This window comes from Neopsephotus bourkii, unplaced genomic scaffold (genome assembly GCF_033783945.1).
Source record: "Neopsephotus bourkii isolate Nb327-2 ecotype Australia unplaced genomic scaffold, CSIRO-AGI_Nbou_v1 NB_1292, whole genome shotgun sequence".
NCBI lineage: Eukaryota > Metazoa > Chordata > Aves > Psittaciformes > Psittacidae > Neopsephotus > Neopsephotus bourkii.
This window is the reverse complement of record NW_026901776.1, coordinates 1,574,347-1,596,956: the sequence shown is the minus strand read 5'-3', so window position 1 is coordinate 1,596,956 and position 22,610 is coordinate 1,574,347. Positions and strand designations below refer to the sequence as shown.

At 39.7% G+C, this 22,610-nt stretch overlaps 1 protein-coding gene across 6 annotated transcripts in view; it reads right to left on the bottom strand.

Moving 5' to 3' along the window:
* Positions 1–22,610, bottom strand: part of RYR2 (ryanodine receptor 2) — a 381,518-nt gene that overhangs the window by 275,862 nt on the left and 83,046 nt on the right. For all 6 annotated transcript variants that reach the window (XM_061365725.1, XM_061365727.1, XM_061365728.1 and 3 more), the window contains exon 2: positions 10,840–10,959. In XM_061365725.1, the coding sequence (XP_061221709.1) occupies positions 10,840–10,959 (120 nt within the window). The remainder of the gene's footprint in view (positions 1–10,839; positions 10,960–22,610) is intronic.

The following is a 22,610-nucleotide window of genomic DNA, read 5'->3' as shown; positions in this document are numbered from 1 at the left end:
GCCCAGTGACATTTGCTTCCTATGCATTTTGTGATGTGTGTAAAAAGCCAGTTCTTACGAAAAGGCAATGCTTTTGTGGATGATATTTTTGTTAATATGTCAAGAAAAGCATGTAAATACCTGGAAAATAGAAAAAGCTTCCCACTCCTAAATACATTACTTATATCCATTAGGAAGGGAAGAGAGAAATTCTAAGGAGTTCAAGCTCAAAACATCAATTAGTATTATTCACGGGGACTTACTATCTGTACAACAATATCGCTTTCTGTAAGACATGAAAAACTCTCACACTCAGTTAAGCAGAACATTAGCATCAACCCCTTTCAGCTCACACAACTCCCCAGCTAGCAGATTTAAGGCAGCACAAATGTAGACTGAACATAATCATTGCTTTACAATATCCTTGCATTGAGGCACAGAGAACCATAAAACTCCTTTTGACTTATAAATACTATTTGGAAAAGCCAAGCCAAAAAAGAGAAAGGAAGGACATCTTAAGCTACTATTCATACTGTGGGAAACCACAATATTATTCCCATCCTCCAGCTATTACATTCAAGTTGGTTCATTTAGAAAAAACAGACTGGAGGCGTCAGTGTGGTTCATGATTCAGGCATAAATTGCATGTCCATCACTCGTACCTACAAGTTTTCAAACAAACAGCAAGCTTCCAGCCATTATTCAAAAATAATTAAACACTAGGAAAAGCAGCCTTCACTCTGACCTTCTGCCTTTATGCAGACTCTTCAGGAACACAATTTGGGTTTGGTTTTTTTCAATCAAGCCTCTTTTATATTTTTTTAATGCAAAGCAGAGCAACTCTTCTTTTAATTGTGAAATCAGAAAAAGCCATGCTTGTATTTGTATGCAGCAACCCCCTTAGCAGCATTAAGAAAATTATCAAAAACAACTTTCATTTGGGTTTCAAGCACAGGGACACAAAACATACATGCTCAGCCTCCAAGCTTTTTCCATTTGCACAATTATTACCTCCTCCAATCAAGGTTATTTATAAATTAACACCCTCAATTTAACATTGTAAATACTCCTTATGATAGCGAGATACAGCATTCTCTCCATCGGTAAAAAAGCACAAGTCTTCCTCATTTTTCATGGGGAAGTAACCAGAAGGAAAACCCAAGAATCTTGAAAATCATCAAAAGATAAAAATCTCAAAAAGTCTGAGAAGCAAACAAAACCAAACAAAAAAAAATCCTTGATATCCTTTGTTTTGTTTCAGATATCAATCAATCAATCAGATGTGATTGATATTACTTACCTCAAGGAAGCACATAGATTCACTCGTTAATTGGCCACTTTTCTTTATCCTAATTTCTGAGAGCCCATTGGGCTAGAATGATTCACAGGAGTCCGCTGAGCCAGATTTAGCCCGACAGTGCTTAAAAATACTGAGTAGAAAGTAACTATGCAATTACTTCAAGTGGTGAGCAGGAATACATTGCTAAACTGAAACTCTTGCTTTAGACAAACATTATCCAAAGAGCTTAAAATAAGCATTTAAACTTTCATGTGTTCTTAGCTTGGAACACACAGACTTATAAATCTGTTTTTTCAGGTTTGCAGATGAGCAGCTACATATCAGTCTAATTAAAAATCCAGTGACTCTTTGCAACTACTCCTCCTGTACCAATGAAGTACACTCAACTCCGCTATAAACCGATCACAGAAAATATTTAAAACCCTGAACTCTACAGGGCTTAGCTGAATATGCCATTGTGTAACCTTGTGATATTGTTACCCAGCGTAATGCAACAAGCCCAGAGCAGCCCGGGCTGTCCTAGCATTGAACAGGTATCAGATTTAACTTTGATCAGCACAAGCATGCAGCAAATAAGAACTCTCACCTCAAAATACCTGGTTTTGCTCTATATATCACTTTATTTATCTTTCAAGGACTTTCTTACAGTATTGTAGTACAGCTAGTGTATTTGGTGAAGGCAAATAATCTGTTTCCAGTCCTTAACACCTAATCCCAAGATTATTAAGAGTTCCAAGACTTTCATACTACATGGAGGGTGGGGAGAGAAACCCAGCCACCAAATCTGCAATCGTGTGAGGGCATTACTTTGCGCAGAATTTTCAAAACGTAGATAAATAAAGCCATCATGCAATAGCAACTCTCCTTTTTAACAGGAACAGTACTGAGAACGGTAGGACTCAGAAGCTAAATCACAGCAAAGCCTGCAGGAAACTCACCCAACAATGACTGTACACAGCATATCTGACCTCCTTCCATCATGGTGCTTGGATCACAGCTTTATCTCAGACAAGGCTTTCCAGCATAGTATCTCCTTTTTTTCTGTTTTGATCTTTAAATAATGAGAGGCCTAAACAGTTACCAGGATATATAGTTATAAAGGAAACTGCTTTAATGGGATTTTTCAGGTCTTGTTCACTTAATATGTACCACAACTTGAATTCCTGCATCTCTTTCACCACTATTAAAAACAAACAAACAAAAAAACCAAACAACCATCAGCAACAACCACCACCATTGTAAACATTTAGGGCTGGTTTGTTTGCTTTTAACAGACATTTAGGTACTGAAGTTGCAAACTACTTATTTGAATGGAGAAATTACAACTCAGGTTTTGTTTGTTAAATAACAAAAATTTTACAGTTTTGGATTACATCTCTTGATTGGATGGCCTATGTTATTATGAGTATGAAACAAATCATTAAAGATGAGTAGAGCATTTTGAAATTTGTATTGCATTGGTTAGTTGCTAAGACACAATGTATGGGTACATATCATATGTACTACTCCTTCATTCAGTGCCATCATCTGGAGTAGTATCATCACCTAATTCCCCAAACATGCTAAATTTTATTATTATGCCTATTAATACTGCACACAATTTTCAGCTGATAAAAAGTCATATTTCTGTTGCAGGTTTACATCCATGGAGATCTGACCCAGTGTGTTTCACATTCATTTGAATATTTCACATTTACTTTAAACTATTCACTTTCCATTTCAAGAATTAATTCTGTTGGGTTTTGGGATTAAGTACAAGGATCACAATCAGGTCAGATGGCTATGGCTACACATCTGCATGTAGGCTCAGGATTTATACAGGGCTTAAAAAGAACAAAATTTATCAACATAATAAATAGTATTTACAATTATATTAATCGTGTTGCATAAAACTACTATAGAGAAGCATTTTATTGTGAAAGAATGATTCATTGAACAAAATCCTGTCTGGTCTACGCCTATGAAGACTTCCCCTACATATGTCTAAATTTGAAAGTAATGTGGAAGTACACATGAAATGGTTACCAACTTTTCATTTAAATTATTAAAATTGATGATCTTAGTGAATGTCTGCTAAATGGATTCCTCTGAACATGACACTACAGATGATTAAGTGCCATCTTTGCCATTAAATATGAACATTTATTTTGGCAACATAACACAAGGGCAATTAAAACTGCCTCAGAGGTGGAGCTACAAAGCCTTGCCAAAGGCCTCAGTATTTTTTTACTTCTTTAGAAGGACAAAACGGAAATATAAGCACAGAAAGAAATGACTGCAACTACCAAAAAAACCCCCAAGCAAACACCTTACTGTATGACAAATGCCCAGGACAATCCAATTTCAACAATCCTGATTTGATTCTTCAGTGTGAATCAAATTTTCAAAAACTTAGCATTTCATCATGTCAATATCTGCTCAAAAAGCATCTACTTGTATCCATACATTAATGGATACCACGTGCGTTTTGTCATACATTTGGATTTAATGCAATCAAAAACTGTGCAAAGTACAGGTACCATTTCTTGGCTGGCAGAAACAGTTTTAAGATTATTTGCCTTGGCCACTGAGAACATGCTCAAGCGTTTGGTGTACAAGACAGAAAAAAAACTGAACAATTCTTGCCTTCAGATCTTGTACTCTGGAAGACAAATGGAAAAAAAGAAAAAAGAGGCTTTCTCCCCAAGGCAACAAAGGTTGAGGAGTTAAGCCAGTGCCCCTGCCCACTGTTTAGAATGACACCCTTCTGGATACATCTGAGTAGAATTTGGCTCTCCACTTGTTACAAATAAACCAACCTTGAGCCTAAGAACAAGCTCTAAAGTAGTTCCAAACATAAATTCATTCCCTATTTAAAATTCAAACGCTCCACAAGATATACAGAAGAACAATACAGTTACACAGCTAAGAAGTAAAGGGAGTGCTTTTTCTCAGATTTGACAAGCATGGATTATTTCCCAAAAGAAGACAGTGGAATTTGGAAATAGTTCTGAAATGTGAGCACGTGTGAACTGAGAATGTTTATTAAAGCGCTTAGCCCAACTATCATCATCCATTTTTCGTCAGTATGTTGTTTTCAAAATCTGCTGTTCTCCTCCAACACTGACAGAATCTATACAACCACCCAAAGAAACACTTGTGCTATAAGCTTGAATGGAAGAAAATAAAATTAATAAAGCGATTTTCATAATAGGCCTGCCAGTGGTGTTGTAATAGGATAAGCATTAATAGCCATTAGTTGCTAAATTATTCTATCAATATATATCTACAATTTGACCACTATTTCTGTAGTATGAATGACCTTAGTGTAAGAAAGTGCATGAGAATAAGCTGCGATAATAAAACATCAGCTGTACTACTAGGAGCCACATCTTGAAGGATATTGGAGAAAAGGAGTGGATCATATCAGGCATTCCCAAGAATGCAAGTCTAGGATGATAGCTTATGTCTATTATCTGTATTTGGCCTATTACTGGTGCTTGGTTTTGCATTTCATCCCTGATACCTGTAATTCAGATGCCACACTACCAAATTAAAGCACATTACAATCCATTACAACTGGAAAAAATAGACTTCAAGACGTGTAGTGAATTTTTTTAATTGCCTTATGAACTCCATTGAAACCTTTGTCAAATTATCACATAGAATCATAGAATTATAGAATAGTTAGGGTTGGAAAGGACCTTAAGATCATCTAGTTCCAACACCCCTGCCATGGGCAGGGACACCTCGCTCTAAACCATATCAGCCAAGGCCTCATCCAACCTGGCCTTGAACACTGCCATGGATGGAACATTCACAACCTCCTTGGGCAACTGTGCCTCACCACCCTAACAGGAAAGAATTTCCTCCTTATATCCAATATAACTTCCCCTGTTTAAGTTTTAACCCATTACCCCTTGTCCTGTCACTACAGTCCCTAATGAAGAGTCCCTCCCCAGCATCCCTACAGGCCCCCTTCAGATACTGGAAGGCTGCTATGAGGTCTCCACGCAGCCTTCTCGTCTCCAGGCTGAACAGCCCCAACTTTCTCAGCCAATCTTCATATGGGGGGTGCTCCAGTCCCCTGATCATCCTCGTGGCCCTCCTCTGGACTTGTTCCAACAGTTCCATGTCCTTTTTATGTTGAGGACACCAGAACTGCACACAATACTCCAAGTGAGGTCTCACAAGAGCAGAATAAAGGGGCAGGATCACCTCCTTCGACCTGCTGGTCACGCTCCTTTTGATGCAGCCCAGGATACGGTTGGCTTTCTGGGCTGCAAGCGCATACTGAAGCTGGCTCATGTTCATTTTCTCATAAGAGCAGCACCGCACCTCCAAGTCCTTCTTCGCAGGGCTGCTCTGAATCTCTTCTCTGCCCAGCCGGTAGCTGTGCCTGGGATTGCTCCGACCCAGCTGTAGGACCTTGCACTTGCCATGGTTAAACTTCATGAGGTTGGCATCAGCCCACCTCACAAGCGTGTCAAGGTCCCTCTGGATGGCATCCCTTCCCTCCAGCGTATCAACCGAACCACACAGCTTGGTGTCATCGGCAAACTTGCTGAGGGCGCACTCAATCCCACTGTCCATGTCAGCGACAAAGATGTTAAACAAGACCGGTCCCAACACCAATCCCTGAGGGACACCACTCGTTACTGGTCACCAGCCGGACATTGAGCCATTGACCACAACTCTTTGTGTGCTGCCCTCCAGCCAGTTCTTTATCCACCGAGTGGTCCATTCATCAAATTGATGTCTCTGCAATTTAGAGACAAGAATGTCATGCAGGACAGTGTGGAACGCTTTACACAAATCCAGGTAGATGACATCAACTGCTCTGCCCCTGTCCATCCGTTCTGTAGCTCCATCACAGAAGGTCACCAAATTGGTCAGGCAGGATTTGCCCTTAGTGAAGCCGTGCTGGCTGTCACCAAGCACCTTGTTGTTTTTCATGTGCCTTAGCATGCCTTCCAGGAGAATCTGCTCCAAGATTTTGCCAAGCACAGAGGTGAGACTGACTGCTCTGTAATTCCCCGGGTCATCCATTTTCCCCTTCTTGAAAATGGGGGTTATATTTCCCTTTTTCCAGTCATCAGGAACTTCACCTGACTGCCATGATTTTTCAAATATGATGGCCAGCGGCTTAGCAACTTCATTTGCCAGCTCCTTCAGGACCCGCGGATGGATTTCATCAGGACCCATGGACTTGTGCACATTCAGATTTTTAAGATGGTCTCGAACCAATTTCTCTCCTACTGTGGGCCCAAGGTCTTCATTCTCACAGTCGCTGCGTCTGCCTTCCAAGACTTGGGTGGTGCAGTCGGAGCCTTCGCCAGAGAAGACCGAGGCAAAGAAGTCATTCAGAACCTCAGCCTTCTCCAAATCCTGCGTAGCTAGTTCACCCGAGAGCTTCCTGAGGGGGCGTACGTTCTCCCTAGTCTGTTTTTTATTTGCTATGTACCTGTAGAATCCCTTCCTGTTATTCTTAATATCCCTAGCCAAGTTTAATTCTAACTGGGCCTTAGCTTTCCTAACCTGGTCCCTAGCTTCCCGGACAACATCCTTGTACTCTTCCCAGGCCACCTGTCCTTGCTTCCACTTTCTATAACTCTTTTTCCATTTGAATTTTCCTCAGCAGCTCCTTACCCATCCAAGGAGGTTTCCTGGCCCTCCTGCTGCACTTCCTTCTATTTGGGATGCAACACTCCTGAGCTTGTAGCAGGTGATCCTTGAAGACCAACCAAGAGTCTTGGGCCCCCCTGCCCTCTAGGACTATGTCCCATGGAACCTTACTAAGCAGGTTCCTGAAGAGGCCAAAGTCTGCTCTTTCAAAGTCCAGGGCAGTGAGCTTGCTGCACGCTCTTTTCACTGTCCTAAGGATCTCAAATTCAACCATCTCGTGGTCACTGCGTCCAAGGCTGCCTTGCAGTGCCACATTTCCAACGAGCAGTTCCCTGTTGGTGAGCACAAGGTCAAGCATGGCACCTCTCCTTGTCGATTCCTCTATTACTTGCAGAAGGAAGTTGTCTTCCACACAATCAAGGAACCTCCTGGATTGCTTGTGCCGGGCCGTACCGTCATTCCAACAGATGTCAGGGTGGTTGAAGTCACCCATGAGAACGAGGGCCTGTGAGAGTGAGGCTTTTCCTATCTGCCTATAGAGCGCTTCATCCACAGATTCCTCTTGATCAGTCTATAACAGATCCCCACAGTAATGTCTCCCATCGCTGTTTTCCCTTTAACCCTGACCCACAAACTCTGTTAACTGCTCACCAGTCCCCAGGCAGAGCTTGATACTTTCCAGCCCATCCCTAACATAAAGGGCAACTCCCCCTCCGTGCCTGCCAGGCCTGTCTTTTCTAAAGAGCCTGTAACCTTCCATTCCAACACTTCAGTCATAGGAGCCATCCCACCACGTTTCTGCAATGCCTATTATATCATACCCCCATAGGCGAGCACACATCTCTAATCCCTCTTGTTTGTTCCTCATGCTACAGGTGTTTGTAGAGAGGCATCTGAACTGAACTCCAAATGAAGCAGGCTCATTGCCTGGAGCAGCCAGAATATCTCTGCATTTGTCCAAGCATTTATTATAGGTGCTGGCAACTGACTGGGTGTGTTGGGATGGAATGATGCCCCCCTCCCCCAGCACATCTAGTTTAAAGCCTCCTTGACCAGTCTGGCAAGCCTCCTACCAAAACTGCTCAGACCAGCTTCACCAGCCCCCGCTAGACCTGCCCTACAAACTTGGGTCCCGTGTTCAAGACACCCAATCCCCTGACTGTGACACCACCCTTTTAACTGTTTATTAACCTGGATAATCCTCCTAGCTTTTTTTAGGTCCTCCCCTGTATCCTGGAGAATTGACGAAAAGACAATCTGAGCTCCAAAGCCCTTAACCACATCTCCAGGGGTCTATAGTCCTTTTTTATGTTCCCCAGGCTACTACTGTCTATATTCCTAGCACCCACATGTATCACCAGAAGTGGGTAATAGTCCATTGGGCTTCGTAGAGCAGGCAGCCTCTCTGCCACATTCCTGCTCCGTACCCCTGGTAGGCAACACACCTGCCTTGAGACCTGGTCAGGCCGACAGACGAGTGCTTCTGTCCCTTTCAAAGCAGAATCCTCTACTACTACGACGTGCCGCTTTTTCCTGGCAGCACCAGTAGAAATCTTTACTAGTGCATCAGCCAGCTGTTTCTGGCACAAGCGCGTTTCCTCATGAGCCCCCTGCAGGACAGCAAAGCGGCTCTGCGTGGGGGCAACAGGTTTAGGAGGAAGTTCCTTGCTTTTAATTGTCCTTTTCCTCCTTTTTTTGTTGGTTTTTGGGTTTTTTTGTTTGTTTGGGGTTTTTTTTTTTTTGTTTGTTTTTTGTTTGTTTGTTTGTTTTTTCACCAATTCCCAGCTTCGAGGGTTAACAACCTCCTTCTTTCCTCCATGAGCTACAGGGGAAGCTTGAGGACTCTGCACAGTTTGGGCAGGGAGCAAGCATTCCTGCTTCCTCTCAGCTACCCTGACATCTCAGCCACCTGCTGCAGGAGAACCTCCACGAGGGAGCACCCAGTGCAGCCCTGCCCACTGGGTACCTTTCCCTCAGCAGACCAGTGCAGGCACTCTCTACACTCCGAGCTCCGCACTGCAGCCTCCCCTCTCATCGGCTCTGTCTGGGTGCCTACGCTGGCCACCGCCGGGGCAGCCAAAGCAGAGCTCCCAGACCGAGCCCTGGTCATACGGCGAGTGCTCACCATCCCGCTCGAAGTCCCTCGACCCGCTCGGTTTGCCCCTCTCCTGGTCACCTGCGCTCCCCGGGGCAGGTTTTTACCCAGTCAGGGCTAGCACCGCCCCTCCTGGCTCCGCCCCCTGTGAGTCCCTGCTCCCGTCACTGAGCTGCCGGCTCCGGGGCAAGTCCTGTCGAGGGCTTGAGGCTCCCTCAGTGGCTCTCGCAGCTCTGAGTTGAGGCTCCTGGGCGCTGATTTTACCCCCGCTCCGGTGTTCAAGGCGTCCTCTCTCGAGCTACTCACCTCAGCAATTGACCAATTGTAATATTTCCTATGCTCCTCCTTACATAATAAATAGTAACATTGCATGGACACAGATATTAGGAAGAAAACCTGTTTTTTTCTCTTATTTACAGTTAACCTTGCTTTAAGGATTTGGTAATTTTACGGCTCCCTCAGTATTTATATCTCCAAATGACTTCAAACAAGCTCATCCCAGAAAATGTCAGCCCTTAAAAATTAAAACAAGGATAAGCTGTATGGGTTTTCTCTTCTTTGTTTTTTATTTTTTCTCTGAATTCATGCAGATTAAGCAGAATAAATACTGCTTCACAAAACACTGAGAAAAAGCAGTATCAACAGGGAAACATAAGAGATGAATACAGTGTAAATTTCACACCCCTTAAAGGCAAGAATATTCAGGAATTTTATATAGTGATAGAGAGACTGTAGGTTTAACATCCAAACTTACTGAATGATAATAAATTCATTAAATAGATTTTTCTGGCCTTCCAGGCAACTAGCACTGCAACCACGTCTATCCCAGCTCATTTTTATTGTTAAAAAGATCCACTTAAAACAGAGCGTCACGAATTAATTCATCTAGATCACTGCTATTATAATGAATCATTAATATCCTAGTGAAAAATTTATTATTATGAATAATAGATTCAAAATGATGACACAGAAAATGAAGCACTACTCTTCGGTGTATCAGACTGAAGCAAAGTGATGTCATGGAAGCTGGCAAGTTAAAAACTATCATTTTTTGTTCTAAACCTCTAAAGAGGTCTTTCCAGATGCCTTAACTTAATTTTCTCATCAAACATTTATATTTCAGCTGAAAAAAAAAACAAATATAAGGAACACTCTTCCCTTTGTATAAATAGAACATCCAAGTATACCCATTGCTTTGGTCACAAATCAGTTCTGCCACGAGAAGGCACATTTTTGTCTTCAAAATAATTATTTGAGCATGCGTGATAGTGAAGTAAAACCCCTCCTTTGCAACAAATGGCAAAGCTAATTTTCCAAACTATTGTATCTACTGCATATATAGCAGAGTTAAGTAGGCTTAGATAACAAACTGAATAGATGAGAATTTTGATACCTACATGATTATTAGGCTCAGTTAGGGAATAAGAAGGACTGAAGGCAATCATCACCTCAACATAAATGTTACAGAATAAAAACCACAAATAGAATAAATGTTCTCTTTCCTGTGGAGTTAAAAATCAGAATAATCAAATGTGTCTTTGAATTTGAGTACACAAAAACTGAACTGCAGCTTACTACAACTGAGTTTCGACAAGCAAAATAAAAGCGTATTACTGATATGGACTTCTGCAGCTAGCTAGTTTTAAAGTGAGCCCAAAACAAACCACAGCATTAGAGTTTAGACAAAGGGCCATTATGAAAAAACAGTTAATCTTCAAAGGGGCACTAAATATTCCTTAAATTATTGATAGATTTGATTTGTCCATTCTCCTAGAACAATTTGTGTATTGTACATCAAAGCAAGCAGTATTAATAGCTGTATCCTTGCCTCACACATGACACTTTAAACACTCAGAAGTACCTTAGAATTTGATGTGGATTCCAAAAAGCAAAGTCTGTTGCCAAATCCTTCTGCAGCAAGACACAATTTCTGTTGCTCCTTGTGAACAGTTGCAGTGCACTGCAGAACCACTTCATCATCCTACCAAAGAAAATAAGAACAAAACAGTGGTTATACTTCTGGCCCAATAAGATACGGAGAACCATTTACAAAATCATTGCTAAACACAGAAAGATCTATCCCCAAACACAAGCAGAATCAAATCTTCCCATAATTTTTATTTTGAATGTGGCAAATCAATTAAAATAATTCCAATAACTACATATGTGCTTTTCCTGTTTGCCTGTTCTTGTAACAAAGGTCAGTATGGATGAAATGGGATGAAAAGTTATGGGACTAAATCCTTGTAGTAATGTAGACAAAAGAGATCTTGTCAACAAACCTGAAAAAACAGAAGCAGACCCTTATGTAAATCCTAGTCATTTAAAGTAACATAACTATGAACTACAGAATCCCTTTGCAGAAATCTAGTTCAAGTTAAGAAGAAAGAAAAAAATTGTAATAAATCTGTTTTCTAAAAATTTTGCTGTTTAAGAATAGCACTCATTTAGGAAGCAAAATTAGTTTCCAATCATGAATTTCACATGAATGATTATGAAGAGGCCATACTGAACACTAAATAAAATGCAATACAAAAACAGAACTACCAGATGAAGCATGCAACTGGAAGCAGAACAGGATGAGGCTACAAAAATGCACAAAGTAAGGAATGCATGTTTACCAAAAAAAAAAGTGTTCTTATGGGCAGCTTTTTAGATTTTTACATTAACTAAAATACCTGAATTCAAACTAAACTCAGTAATTTGAAGCTACTTTTAAGCACTCATCCTGAATTAATCTGGACTTCTATTTGCTTTAACTTACTTCAATCTAGTAATTAAACTAAATTAAGCTGTATTTAATTCTGAAAAGGAGATTAAATGGAATTTAATCAAACACTTTAAAAAGTAATTCACATTACCTTTTTTAAATTGTCCTCATGTGGCAAACCCTAGCCCTAAGTGTAGGTGAATCCATTTCCTTGTATACCAACAATAGTGCCCAAGCTGCATTTCACTATTAATTGTAAAGTAAAAAGCATTAACTGCTTCCAGTCAGACATTAAATCCAGAAAATGTAATATGTGCATGTGTTTATATGTGCAGTTCACAATTGCAACTAACAGCAAAATCCCTAAAGGCCAAAAATCAAGAACCTAGAAGGCTGCATATGCAGAGCTAAGAGCTTTGCTGTGTACTCTTTGTATAAGAAGTATCTATTAAAGCCAAGAGCACATGGGGTGAGAAAGTTGTTTTTGTTTTTTAAAGCGCAAAATTAGTATGCCTTGATCTTAATTGCACTTTATTCAAATAAGTTTCTTTTCAGGTTAAAAAAAAAATGGTGCTAAATTGCAGCTATATAAACCCATTCTTCTTCCTCTTTCTCTTCCTAAATAACCACACTAGCAGATGGAGACTCCAGTTTTACAATCATACACTGTGCTAGAGCTCTCTACAGAAAGGGTCACCAGAGAAGATGCTAACATCACACCTCCATAGCCAGAGGCAGACAGCATAGTAAGGCTACTTTCTCCTGAAAGTACTGCTCTATTCTCTACCATTGTATGCTGTGCTTTTAGAATAAGTTTGAAAAGGGTTCTACAGAGTCCATCTGCAAAAATGATTCTACACTGACAGCAGCAAAAACATATCTTGGTTTGGGGCAAGTCCCTGACATACTTAATTTTTAGTTAACTATCTAATGCATCATATCGCTTCCTGCAAATGAATTGTGCACAATCACCATGCATACATGCATAATGTAGCTGCTGACTGCTGGAGAATTGAGACAGGAAAACTGCTAAATTTCTTGACATACAAACTTTCTCAACTTTCATTTTGCAAATATTTTTTCATTTGCTATGCAGTGTACATGGCTTATTTTATAAATACATAGCTCACAAATAAAGACTGTTTTCTTTAAAAATGCTTACTAATTAATAATGAAAATTAATCGCCCTTCCATGCCCTTTTCCAAAGTTAGTTTCTGGGTTGGTAGGACATACTCATTACTGTTTTGCTCCATTTTCTTTGTTTTGCGTGTAAACAGTTACATAAACATTCTCCTAATTTAGGCCACAGAGTCAGATTGTTGTGGAACTTCTCACTCAAGGTGGGGTTGATAAAATTGATACAGGACCTTACAACAGACATGCTGCCATTGTCAGATCAAGTGAAAGGTAACTGCAGATAATCAGGTGTTATACACACCCAGCTCTAAGTTACTTTGTATTTCTGTGCACATCAGTACAGAAGAATCTAATATAAATTCTACCTGAATTCAGTATTCCAACATTTACTAACTATGTGTCCAGAAGATTCCTATAGACACACAATTTGACTGTGTTACTAAATTACATTAAAATACCTAATTCCATTCCATTTCTTTAGAACAGACTGCTAAGTGAGTAAGCATCTCAGCACTGTCTTTCTAAATTTACCTAGCAAATGTTACCTAGTTCCAGCATCAGGAGAGCTAAAAAAATGCCTCATTTCCTTATTTGAAGCCACACCACCAAAGAGACCTCCTTCACTTAAGATCACTTTGCTCTTGTATGAAGAAAGCTACAGTGTGCATCATATTACATGTCTATTGAAGTAAAATATTTTTCAGGTATTCTTAAATCTTGAAGCCTGAGACGTCTCAAACTAGTTCATTTCTTCCTATTACCTTTTGAGCATTTTCATATACTATGCATATAAAGTTTCAGATCATAACTTTTTCTGCTAGTCACTGTCAGATTAGAACTGATCAAGTAATTTGTTTCAAAGGATTACAACTGTAGCCTTCAAAACTTAAGCCAATACATCACATCATGTATACACACACTCTCCTCATTTGAGAATGAAAATTCTGGGGTAGAGGCAACACAAAAGTGCTAACAAGAATATTAGTGTCCTTTAAAAAGTTTCTCTCAAATGTTGAGTTACTTAATATCACAGTAAACTAAACAGAGATGAAAATTAAAGAGGCTGCAAGAAATCAACTTCTATGTTGTTCTTCCAATGTCTTCTTCTGTTTCATGCTAAAATGTAATCATTTGTAGGAACTTTTGATCCACTTAGAATCTAAACTCTTGGCCAAACTCTGTTTCAAGACATGTAGAAATACTTCCTATGCATTATCATTATAAAATGCATTGCTAAAAAAAGAAAAACTAGTCTTCCACAACACAGATATAGGTCTTCATAACTGATCACAGTAACACGTTAATAAATAATGTGTGTGTCATATTCAGTGAAAAACACTTGATCTGATTAAAATCTGATAAAAAGCCAGTATCTATATTCTGCTGTAACTAGTGAAAGTATTTAATTTAAACTTCATATTCAAAACAGCAATAACAGATACAGATTATAAGGAACAGTCTAGATAAAAACCTCAGATTTTAGAAGACAGGGCAATAGCACAGACCTAATATCCCTGGAGGCATTTGCACTGACATATACTACCGTTATTTTTGTTTTGCTGAATAATCACCACTTAGACATATATCTACCAGTCTCCTCTGTGGAAACTGGAAAAATTTAGTTATTTCCATCCCAGTTCACTATAGCAGTCTTCACTAGTAAGCCCAAAGATGCTGCTTTGTCTTCTATTTTTCCAGGTTTTGGATACAGAAGAAAGTTAATCAAGAGAGTAAGGGAAAGTAGGTACCAATATCCACAAATTCTGTCCACACAGTGGTGCTGCAGTTTATTTTCAAATGCACAAGCAATGTGTCCCTGTAACACCAAATGATCACAGTCTCAGATAAATCAGCATTTACCGCAAGTGAGAGTGAATTCAACTTGAGAAGCTGTCCATTTAGTTTAAGTACTTTACAAGATGATTCTTCCATCCATTCTCATTCAACCAGTACACAGTCTGATCTGCTTTATACCTGTCATTCAACTTTCAGTACACAGTCTGATCTGCTTTATACCTGTATTTCCAAATTCCCAAGAGTGTTATCTCCATCCTGCAAACAGACAGGTAAGGAACAAAGATGATACTGTCTAGCTACAATAAGAGAGAGCATGCCTAGATAGCTGAAATGGTTCTCTCAGATTGCTAAACTGAAAAACTGAGTCAGAAAGCTATTCTCCTTCCTAAGTTTGAAAATGAACTTGGTGAAGGCAATGTGCAGGTAAGACTAACACAACCAGGCATAAACAATGCTTTAAGATTATGGCCAGGTACCATCTTGGAGTAATCCATTAATCCCGATTAATCCTTATGCATCAACCAATACACAAGCTCATGAAAATACCATATCTTCCAGCAAAAAAGATATTCTGCTTTGTGTTACATCAGATACCTGCACTGACCCAAACAGCACAAGCTTTTGACTAGCACACTACTGCATTGATCATCTTGGTTCGTCAATAAGCATTCTGAAAAAAAACAGGTCAGTGTTATCTATGCCAAAAAGTCCTATTTATTTTTAAAGCATTCAATTTTGAAAAGGACAGCTTTTGAATGAAGAGCAGCACACAGTAGATTCTTAATTCTGTCTATTCATTATGAGCTACTTAATTATTTTCATAAAATCTTCATACTCACAGAAACTAAACAAATAACCCAGAAAACCCAGTAACTAAAAAAAATAAAATAAATAAAACCAAAATAAAACCAACCAACCAACCCACACCTTTAACAACATCATAACAGTTTCTACAGCTAAAAATTGCTCCTAAAACCAAAATGCTTCCACCAATAGCCATAAATGCAAACTGCATGTTCAGAACGGCATTGCAGAACACCAGATTAATGGGGGAAGAGCATGAGTTTGCTGTCAAGGTACAATATTAAAACAGTGAGTTCTTAAAACTCCTTAATAGCATTTACTCTCACCTACAGAGATTATGTGACTTCCTGTGAAATCAACACATAAACTACTCAGTCAAAACAAAGCTTACTTTCTCGTGTGAAGATGTGGGTATGTGAAGTTCCAACAGGTATGTTTTGACTAGGTATATTTTTCTAAGATTAGCAATTTCAAGTTATGACTTAACAAAACATATATATATGCACCCACACAAAAATAAATACATATACTTCCTTGTAATAGTGTTACTCTGTCCTATTAAACCCTGACAACTGATACCCTCCTGTGTGAAGTCAGTTTTGACTACTCCTTGACCTTCTCATTATTAAAGGACTAAAACCAGCTGGTTGAATTGCCACAGATAGGCACAGGTGCTGTTAGCACTTCTTCAGTGTAGACATAATTGCAATTTTGGGGGTGGAATATTTGCATTGTGGCATTTTTCTGGAAATCTGCTAGCTGGTGGGTGGTGTGTTTGGTTTGAGGTTTTTTGGGGGAAGCCGGTTTGGGATTTTTGGGGGAGAAGGTTGTTATATTTTTCATTTGGGTTTTTCTGTAGGTTGTTTTTTTCTTTGTTCTTGGGTTTTTCATTTTGGGGTTTGGGGGGGCTGGTTGGGTTGTGTTGGTTTGTTGGTTTCGGTTATTTTTTTTTATTCTGCACATTGTAGTTAGTATCTTAAACTTTTAGTAACTACATATACTTTAAAACTTCTGCATTCATATCTCATTCATATGTGGTACTGGTTTAGTAGGGAGTCAAAGGACAGAACAAGACTTAGTAATTTCTTTATTTGCATTCTTTAAGAGTGCATAATATAATTCCCTGCTGTATGTCTTTCCTTGTTTTACACTCCATGTCATCACTACCTCCAAGTCTTGCAATCATAAAAGAAAAGCACAATATTGGAGCTTCTAGTATTGATAAAAATCATTGCAGGAAAAGTGGATGATAACTAAAGTAGGAATATACTACAAGTTAATACATTTATTTAGAAACAGTGAATGTGCTTCAGCCCAAGGTGCTTCAATTCATTATGTCATGAATCAAAGCATTTAAAGGGACTTCAAGCATCATCTGGTCCAACCTTTTTTGGCAAAAGCACCATCTGGACTAGATGAGCAGCACACTGTCCTGCTGAATCTTAGCTGTCCAGTGTTGGGGAATCCAACACTTCCCTGGGGAGATTATTCCAATGGCTGACCATTCTCATTGTAAAAAATGTTCCTCTCTTGTTCAACCAGAATTTCCCAGGAGTAACTTCCACCCATTACCCCTCATCTTCTCCATGTGACCCCTTGTAAAAAGGGAGTCTCCATCTTCTTTAAATACTGATACATGATGATAAGGCTCCCCCTAAGCCTTCTTACATGATGATAAGGTTCCCTCTAAGCCTTCTTTCCTCAAGGCTGAATGAAATCATTTCTCTCACCTTTTCTCACATGGCAGGCTTCCTAATCCTTTGGTCATCTTTGTGGCCCTTATCTGGACGCTACCCAGCCTCTCTACATCCCTTTTGTGTAGCGGGAAGTAAAACTGAACACAGTATTCCAGGTGCGGCTCAACAAGTGCTAAGTAGAGTGCATGGAATAATGAAGTCTATCTCTGCCAGTGATGCCCTTGCTGATGCAACCCAGCATCCTGTTAGCTTTCTTTGCTGCAGCTGCACACTGTTCGCTCATACTGAGGTTGTTGTCCACCAGGACAACAGCACTGGTGCCAGTATTGATCCCTGGGGGACCCCATTAGTGACAGGTCTCCAGTTTGAAAAGGAGCCATTCACCACCACTCTCTGTGTGCAGCCAGTTCTGGACCCACCACACAGATCACTTGTCTAGACCATAATGCATCAGTTTCTCTAGGAGGAGGCTGTGGGAAACTGTATCAAAAGCCTTGGAAAAATCCAGGTACACCATGTCCAGAACTGACCCCACATCAACTGAGCAGGTTACTTTGTTATAGACAGCTACCAAGATTGTCAAGCAGATTTTTGCCAGGGTGAATCCATGATGGCTTTTCCCATTTATGTGCTTCATTTGACTTGTGATAGCCCCCAGGAGGATTCATTCCATAACCTTCCAGGGCCTGAAATAAGACTGATGGGCCTGTATCTTCCTGAATCCGTCACTGAGCCCTTCTTGTAAACAGGTATGACATTTGCCTTCTTCCAGTCTTCTGGGATGTCTGCCAAGCTCCAGGACTTCTCAAAGTTTATTGAGACCAGCCTCACAACAATATCATCCAGCTTTCCTAACACCCTCAGATGGATATGACATCACCCAGCTCTCTTAACAGCATGACCTTGACTCTGCATTTTGCTTCAATTTCAAGACTAAAATAAGCAATATTTTTCAGGTATTTTCCTTAGTTTTGTATTTTATACTTGATACTTTACTTCTTTGCTGATAATACAGAAAATAAGATATTAAATATTACTAATTTAAAAAATTTGCTCTGTTCTTAATAATCTGTATAATGGTACACATGATTTCCCTTGTAATCTAATGCTGACTTGTGTTTCTACTGCTCCATGACAGCTTACAAATTCTGAAACTGCACATGTAACAGAGAATGTCATATTTGCAAAATTAAGCATTCAAAGGTTAAAACTGGTAAATTATCCTTGTACAATCAAATTCACTTCTACTGCTGTTTTATATGGCAAATACTGCAGTTAGTGGAATGCTTCCATCAACTTCCATATGCTATAAATCAGGATCTCTGCACAGACTTTAATAGCTCAGTCTTTAATAGCTTGCTCAGACTCCACATATGCACAGTTCTGCTTCACTGCATTCCATTTACTGTTCAGCTGTGCAACTGAACTCTGCAATGGGTATAGGCACCCGCATACTTTAAAAATAGATTTACGAATAGGAATTTAGCCTGTACAAACAATTTTCTGCCTAAGGGAATTGTAGAATACTTCTTGACTTACCAACTTCTCTGCAACTTCCCTTTACCTTGTTGGGATAATCATTAAAGTGCAAAAATAAAGTTTCTAAGTCCTACTGGCCATAAAGTACAACACTTGCACATACGCCAATAGGATCCAGATAACAGTCCCCTAAGATGGCCCTAGTAATCTGACCTGCCAAAAAAAAAAAAAAAAAACAAAAAAAACAACCAACAAATGTAACCTTTTTTATGCTGGGAATCTGAATAAGACACACCAAGCGACATTTAAGACAACTTTTAGTGTTGAGTAATGTTATACTACTAGCTGCCCCAGAGCCTCTTTCTGTGTTTTGGAAGAAGGTAAAAAGCAATGATGCAGAAATTAATTAAGATGGTGGTTTTCCTCTTCCAAATCCCTGCTGACAACAAATGGAAGCCTTGATGCACAGGATTTATTAAACACCATATATGTAACATTCAAGAACTATGGTTGGTAGTAATTATCTTTTCAACAGTCCTATGGGAGATGCCAACAAAACAAATACTCAGAGTGTAGCATTACTTAAACTGCTATTTCTATTCCTGACTGATCAACCAGTTCTAAACAACTTACCAAATTCTATTTCAAAATACTACCACCTATTAGATGACTCTAGAGCTGAAAGAGGTAAGAAAAGCACCCACAGTTCTGATTACTGTATCTGAGTTTGAACTACAGCTCCATTACTTTCTTGGTAGCAGTTGACTGTCATAACAGTAAAATAATAGTAATGCTCTTGGCTGCTAGTAACTTAGGCTCAGCCTCTCTGACAGGAGAACAACCTACAAAGAACTGAAAAGAACCATAGCACAGTGCACATTCCTTAAGTAGGAACACAAGATAAAAAGCAAAAGACAACATTGTTGCAGAAAAGGGTCTGCTGGTTATGGCGAATCAAATGCTGATCATGAGTCAACACCATGCAGCTGTATAGAAGCCAGAAAGCTGAGCTAACTGGGAAAGAAGTGCATGTGACTACAAGAGTAGTGAGTCTTTGACTTTACGCTCAACACCAGTAAGGCTTCAGCTGAAGTGAAATGGGGATTTTGATCCCTCATTTCAGAGAAAGGACACAGTGCAAAAAGACTGAGGCTACCTACAAAAAAAAACCAAAAAACACACACACAGAAAAACCAAATACATAAAACACACAAAACAAAAAAAAAACGGGAAATATAAAAACAAAAACAAACCTGTTGGGATGCAATCTGCTTAGACATGCAACAGTGTCAAGCAAATGATATTGTTATCAATAAATCATGGAATAGAGGACGAGTAATACCATTCCTCACAGCATTGAGAAAATTAGCATTAAGACAGCTGAGGAAAAGTTTTCTGAGGATAGCAAAGCATTTTCACAGACCAGCTTAGAAGCGTCATCATTGTAAGACTATAAAAACTGCCCAAGAAAATCTTTGTCAGTAGGATTGAAGCATAGCTGAACTTGCCTTAGGATAAGAAGGAAGAGAGATTACTTTTCTGGTCACGCAGTTCTAGTCTGGATGCTTTTTACTATACATGTTTTAGTTTTATCCTGTAGGAGGAGTAATTCCATAAGAATTCAACATTATTCCAATGGAATTATCCTTCAAGGCAGAAAAACCCATCCAGAACAGAGGGAATTCCAGAAGACCAGAGAAGCTGATAGTTCCTGAAACATACGCTGAAGCAGCATCCTAGTACAAGAACCATATTATCTTCTCCTCCTTCCCCCAAAAGCTCTTGGTCATCAAAATAATTTTGCAAGATTACAGCAAAGTCATGGTGATCTGCAGTATTAAAGACACATAAAAACCACCACAACCCCACCTTGAGTCATGCAAATTCATGTTCAGCACTTGTCACAAAAAGTTTTCACCAAAGAAAAATGATACAAAGAGCATGTCAGAAAGGAATCAGTGTGTACAAAATCTTGTTACACATCACTTGAATAGAGTGATTGCAGAGCAGAGCTTATCAAGGACTCAAGCAGAGTATCTCAGCCACAGAGCACATCCCAGTCTGCAGCTACCAGTGAGAAACGAAGCATGCAATCAGAAGGCCATAACCAAACCTAAAATAATGGCTTTAGCACACCCAGGTCACAGGCACCTTCTGCACTCAGTGAAGTGCTTCACAGAGAAACAAACATAAGTATACTACTGACTTTGATCTGACTGGGTGCTGCAGTGGTCCTACAAACCTAATAAATTGCCAAGTTTGGCTGTCAGTACCTAAATATAAATTTATCTGTCTGTAACTATAATTAGTAATGGCTAACTCTGCATCTGACACAAGTTGACACAGGAGTGATGGAAAACATCTGCAATAAAGTATGAATACCAGATCAAACACAAAATGGCTGGTGGGCTTATTTCAGCTTTGTAGCAGTCCCAGTATATCAAATTCACCTCTGATGTAATTCCACTTATTTTAGGAATTCGGTAAGAATGCTATTGCATTTACACCCTCACTCACTAGTTCCAGGTTATGTCTCTTCTGCAATCAAAAGTGTGATTATAGCACAGGACATATCTATGCTATATTTGATCTTGTTGGTGTGAATAACAGTGGCAGTAAAGACAGGTGAGAGCATGCTAGAAAAGGTGTCCACAAGATTCTGCAGGCAAACACAAAATTATATCTATAATCTGAGTCAGGTAGTTTAACAAGCTGCCTCTAAACAAACACCAACTATCTCATAACCCCACAGTGCTCAGTCCAAGCTAATAAACCCAGACTCTCACCAGTATCTGAAAATAATCACTGAAGGGTTTTAGTTTTACTACACTTGTCTGAGAAAGAGTTCATTAATCTCAGCTGGAGACCAGAGGCACACATTAAAAAAAAATAATACATTCAAGGTCACACAATACTTAAACTGAAACTGAACATATTACTGTTCCGAAACCAGGACATCCTACTAACAGGTTCCACAGCATGAAGGCTCTAATAGAACTTGTGTTTCATGGGCAACACCCTCTCACTCCATCTCAGACTGTGAAAACATCTCCTGTGCATCATCCCTTTCAGGCAAGAATACATGAGCCCTCAGTCTTGTATCTTGTGAGCAGACTCAGGAGGCTAAGTCAGTACAAGAACCATCTGCTTGAGCTAGCACATTTAATCCTGGATCAGTTTCTCTTCACTTAACCTTTTTTCACCACTATTTTTTGAATCGTTCCACTTCAGGGCTCTGCCAGACTGATATTTTGCACTGGCCCAATCGATCATGCAACCTTTCCTCTCCAATTCCCCAAGACTCACCTCCCACTGTAGTTTGGTTTTTATTGTTTTTGGAGCAATGTTAAAGATTCATTCTAATCCGTGCCTGTTTCAGCTGTGTAATCCTCTGCCAATATTGCTCCCTGCTGTCATTCTGAAGCTGCTCTAATTTATGAGATTAACCCTTTCGCTTCACACATAGAATCATAGAATAGTTAGGGTGGGAAAGGACCTTAAGATCATCAAGTTCCAACCCCCCTGCCATGGGCAGGGACACCTCACTCTAAACCATATCACCCAAGGCCTCGTCCAACCTGGCCTTGAACACTGCCAGGGATGGAGCATTCACCACGCAATGCTGCCTTATCACCATGAGAAGTCTACCACCTTTCTGAGTTCCTCCCTCTTAGACTAATTCCATTTTGAAAAATTCTCTCAAGAGCTCTGTTCATAATTTCTCATCTGAGCATTTCTGATTTATAAACTATTCTTTTCTAAAGCCCATTAATGCAATTATGAGGATGAGATGTGGTATCTTCCCATAACACCAGAATTACCAACATTCAATTTCTACCCAGCTTCAAATGCCATGAAAGGGTCCTTATACAGCTGAAGCTGTACCATATTACGAAACCCCAAGCAATCGTAATACTGAATCTTTGCTACATAAGCAACCGAAAAGATTTTCAGCTTCCCATTAAAGAGATTGGATATTGGTCCCTTTTTTTGAAGGAACAACGAAC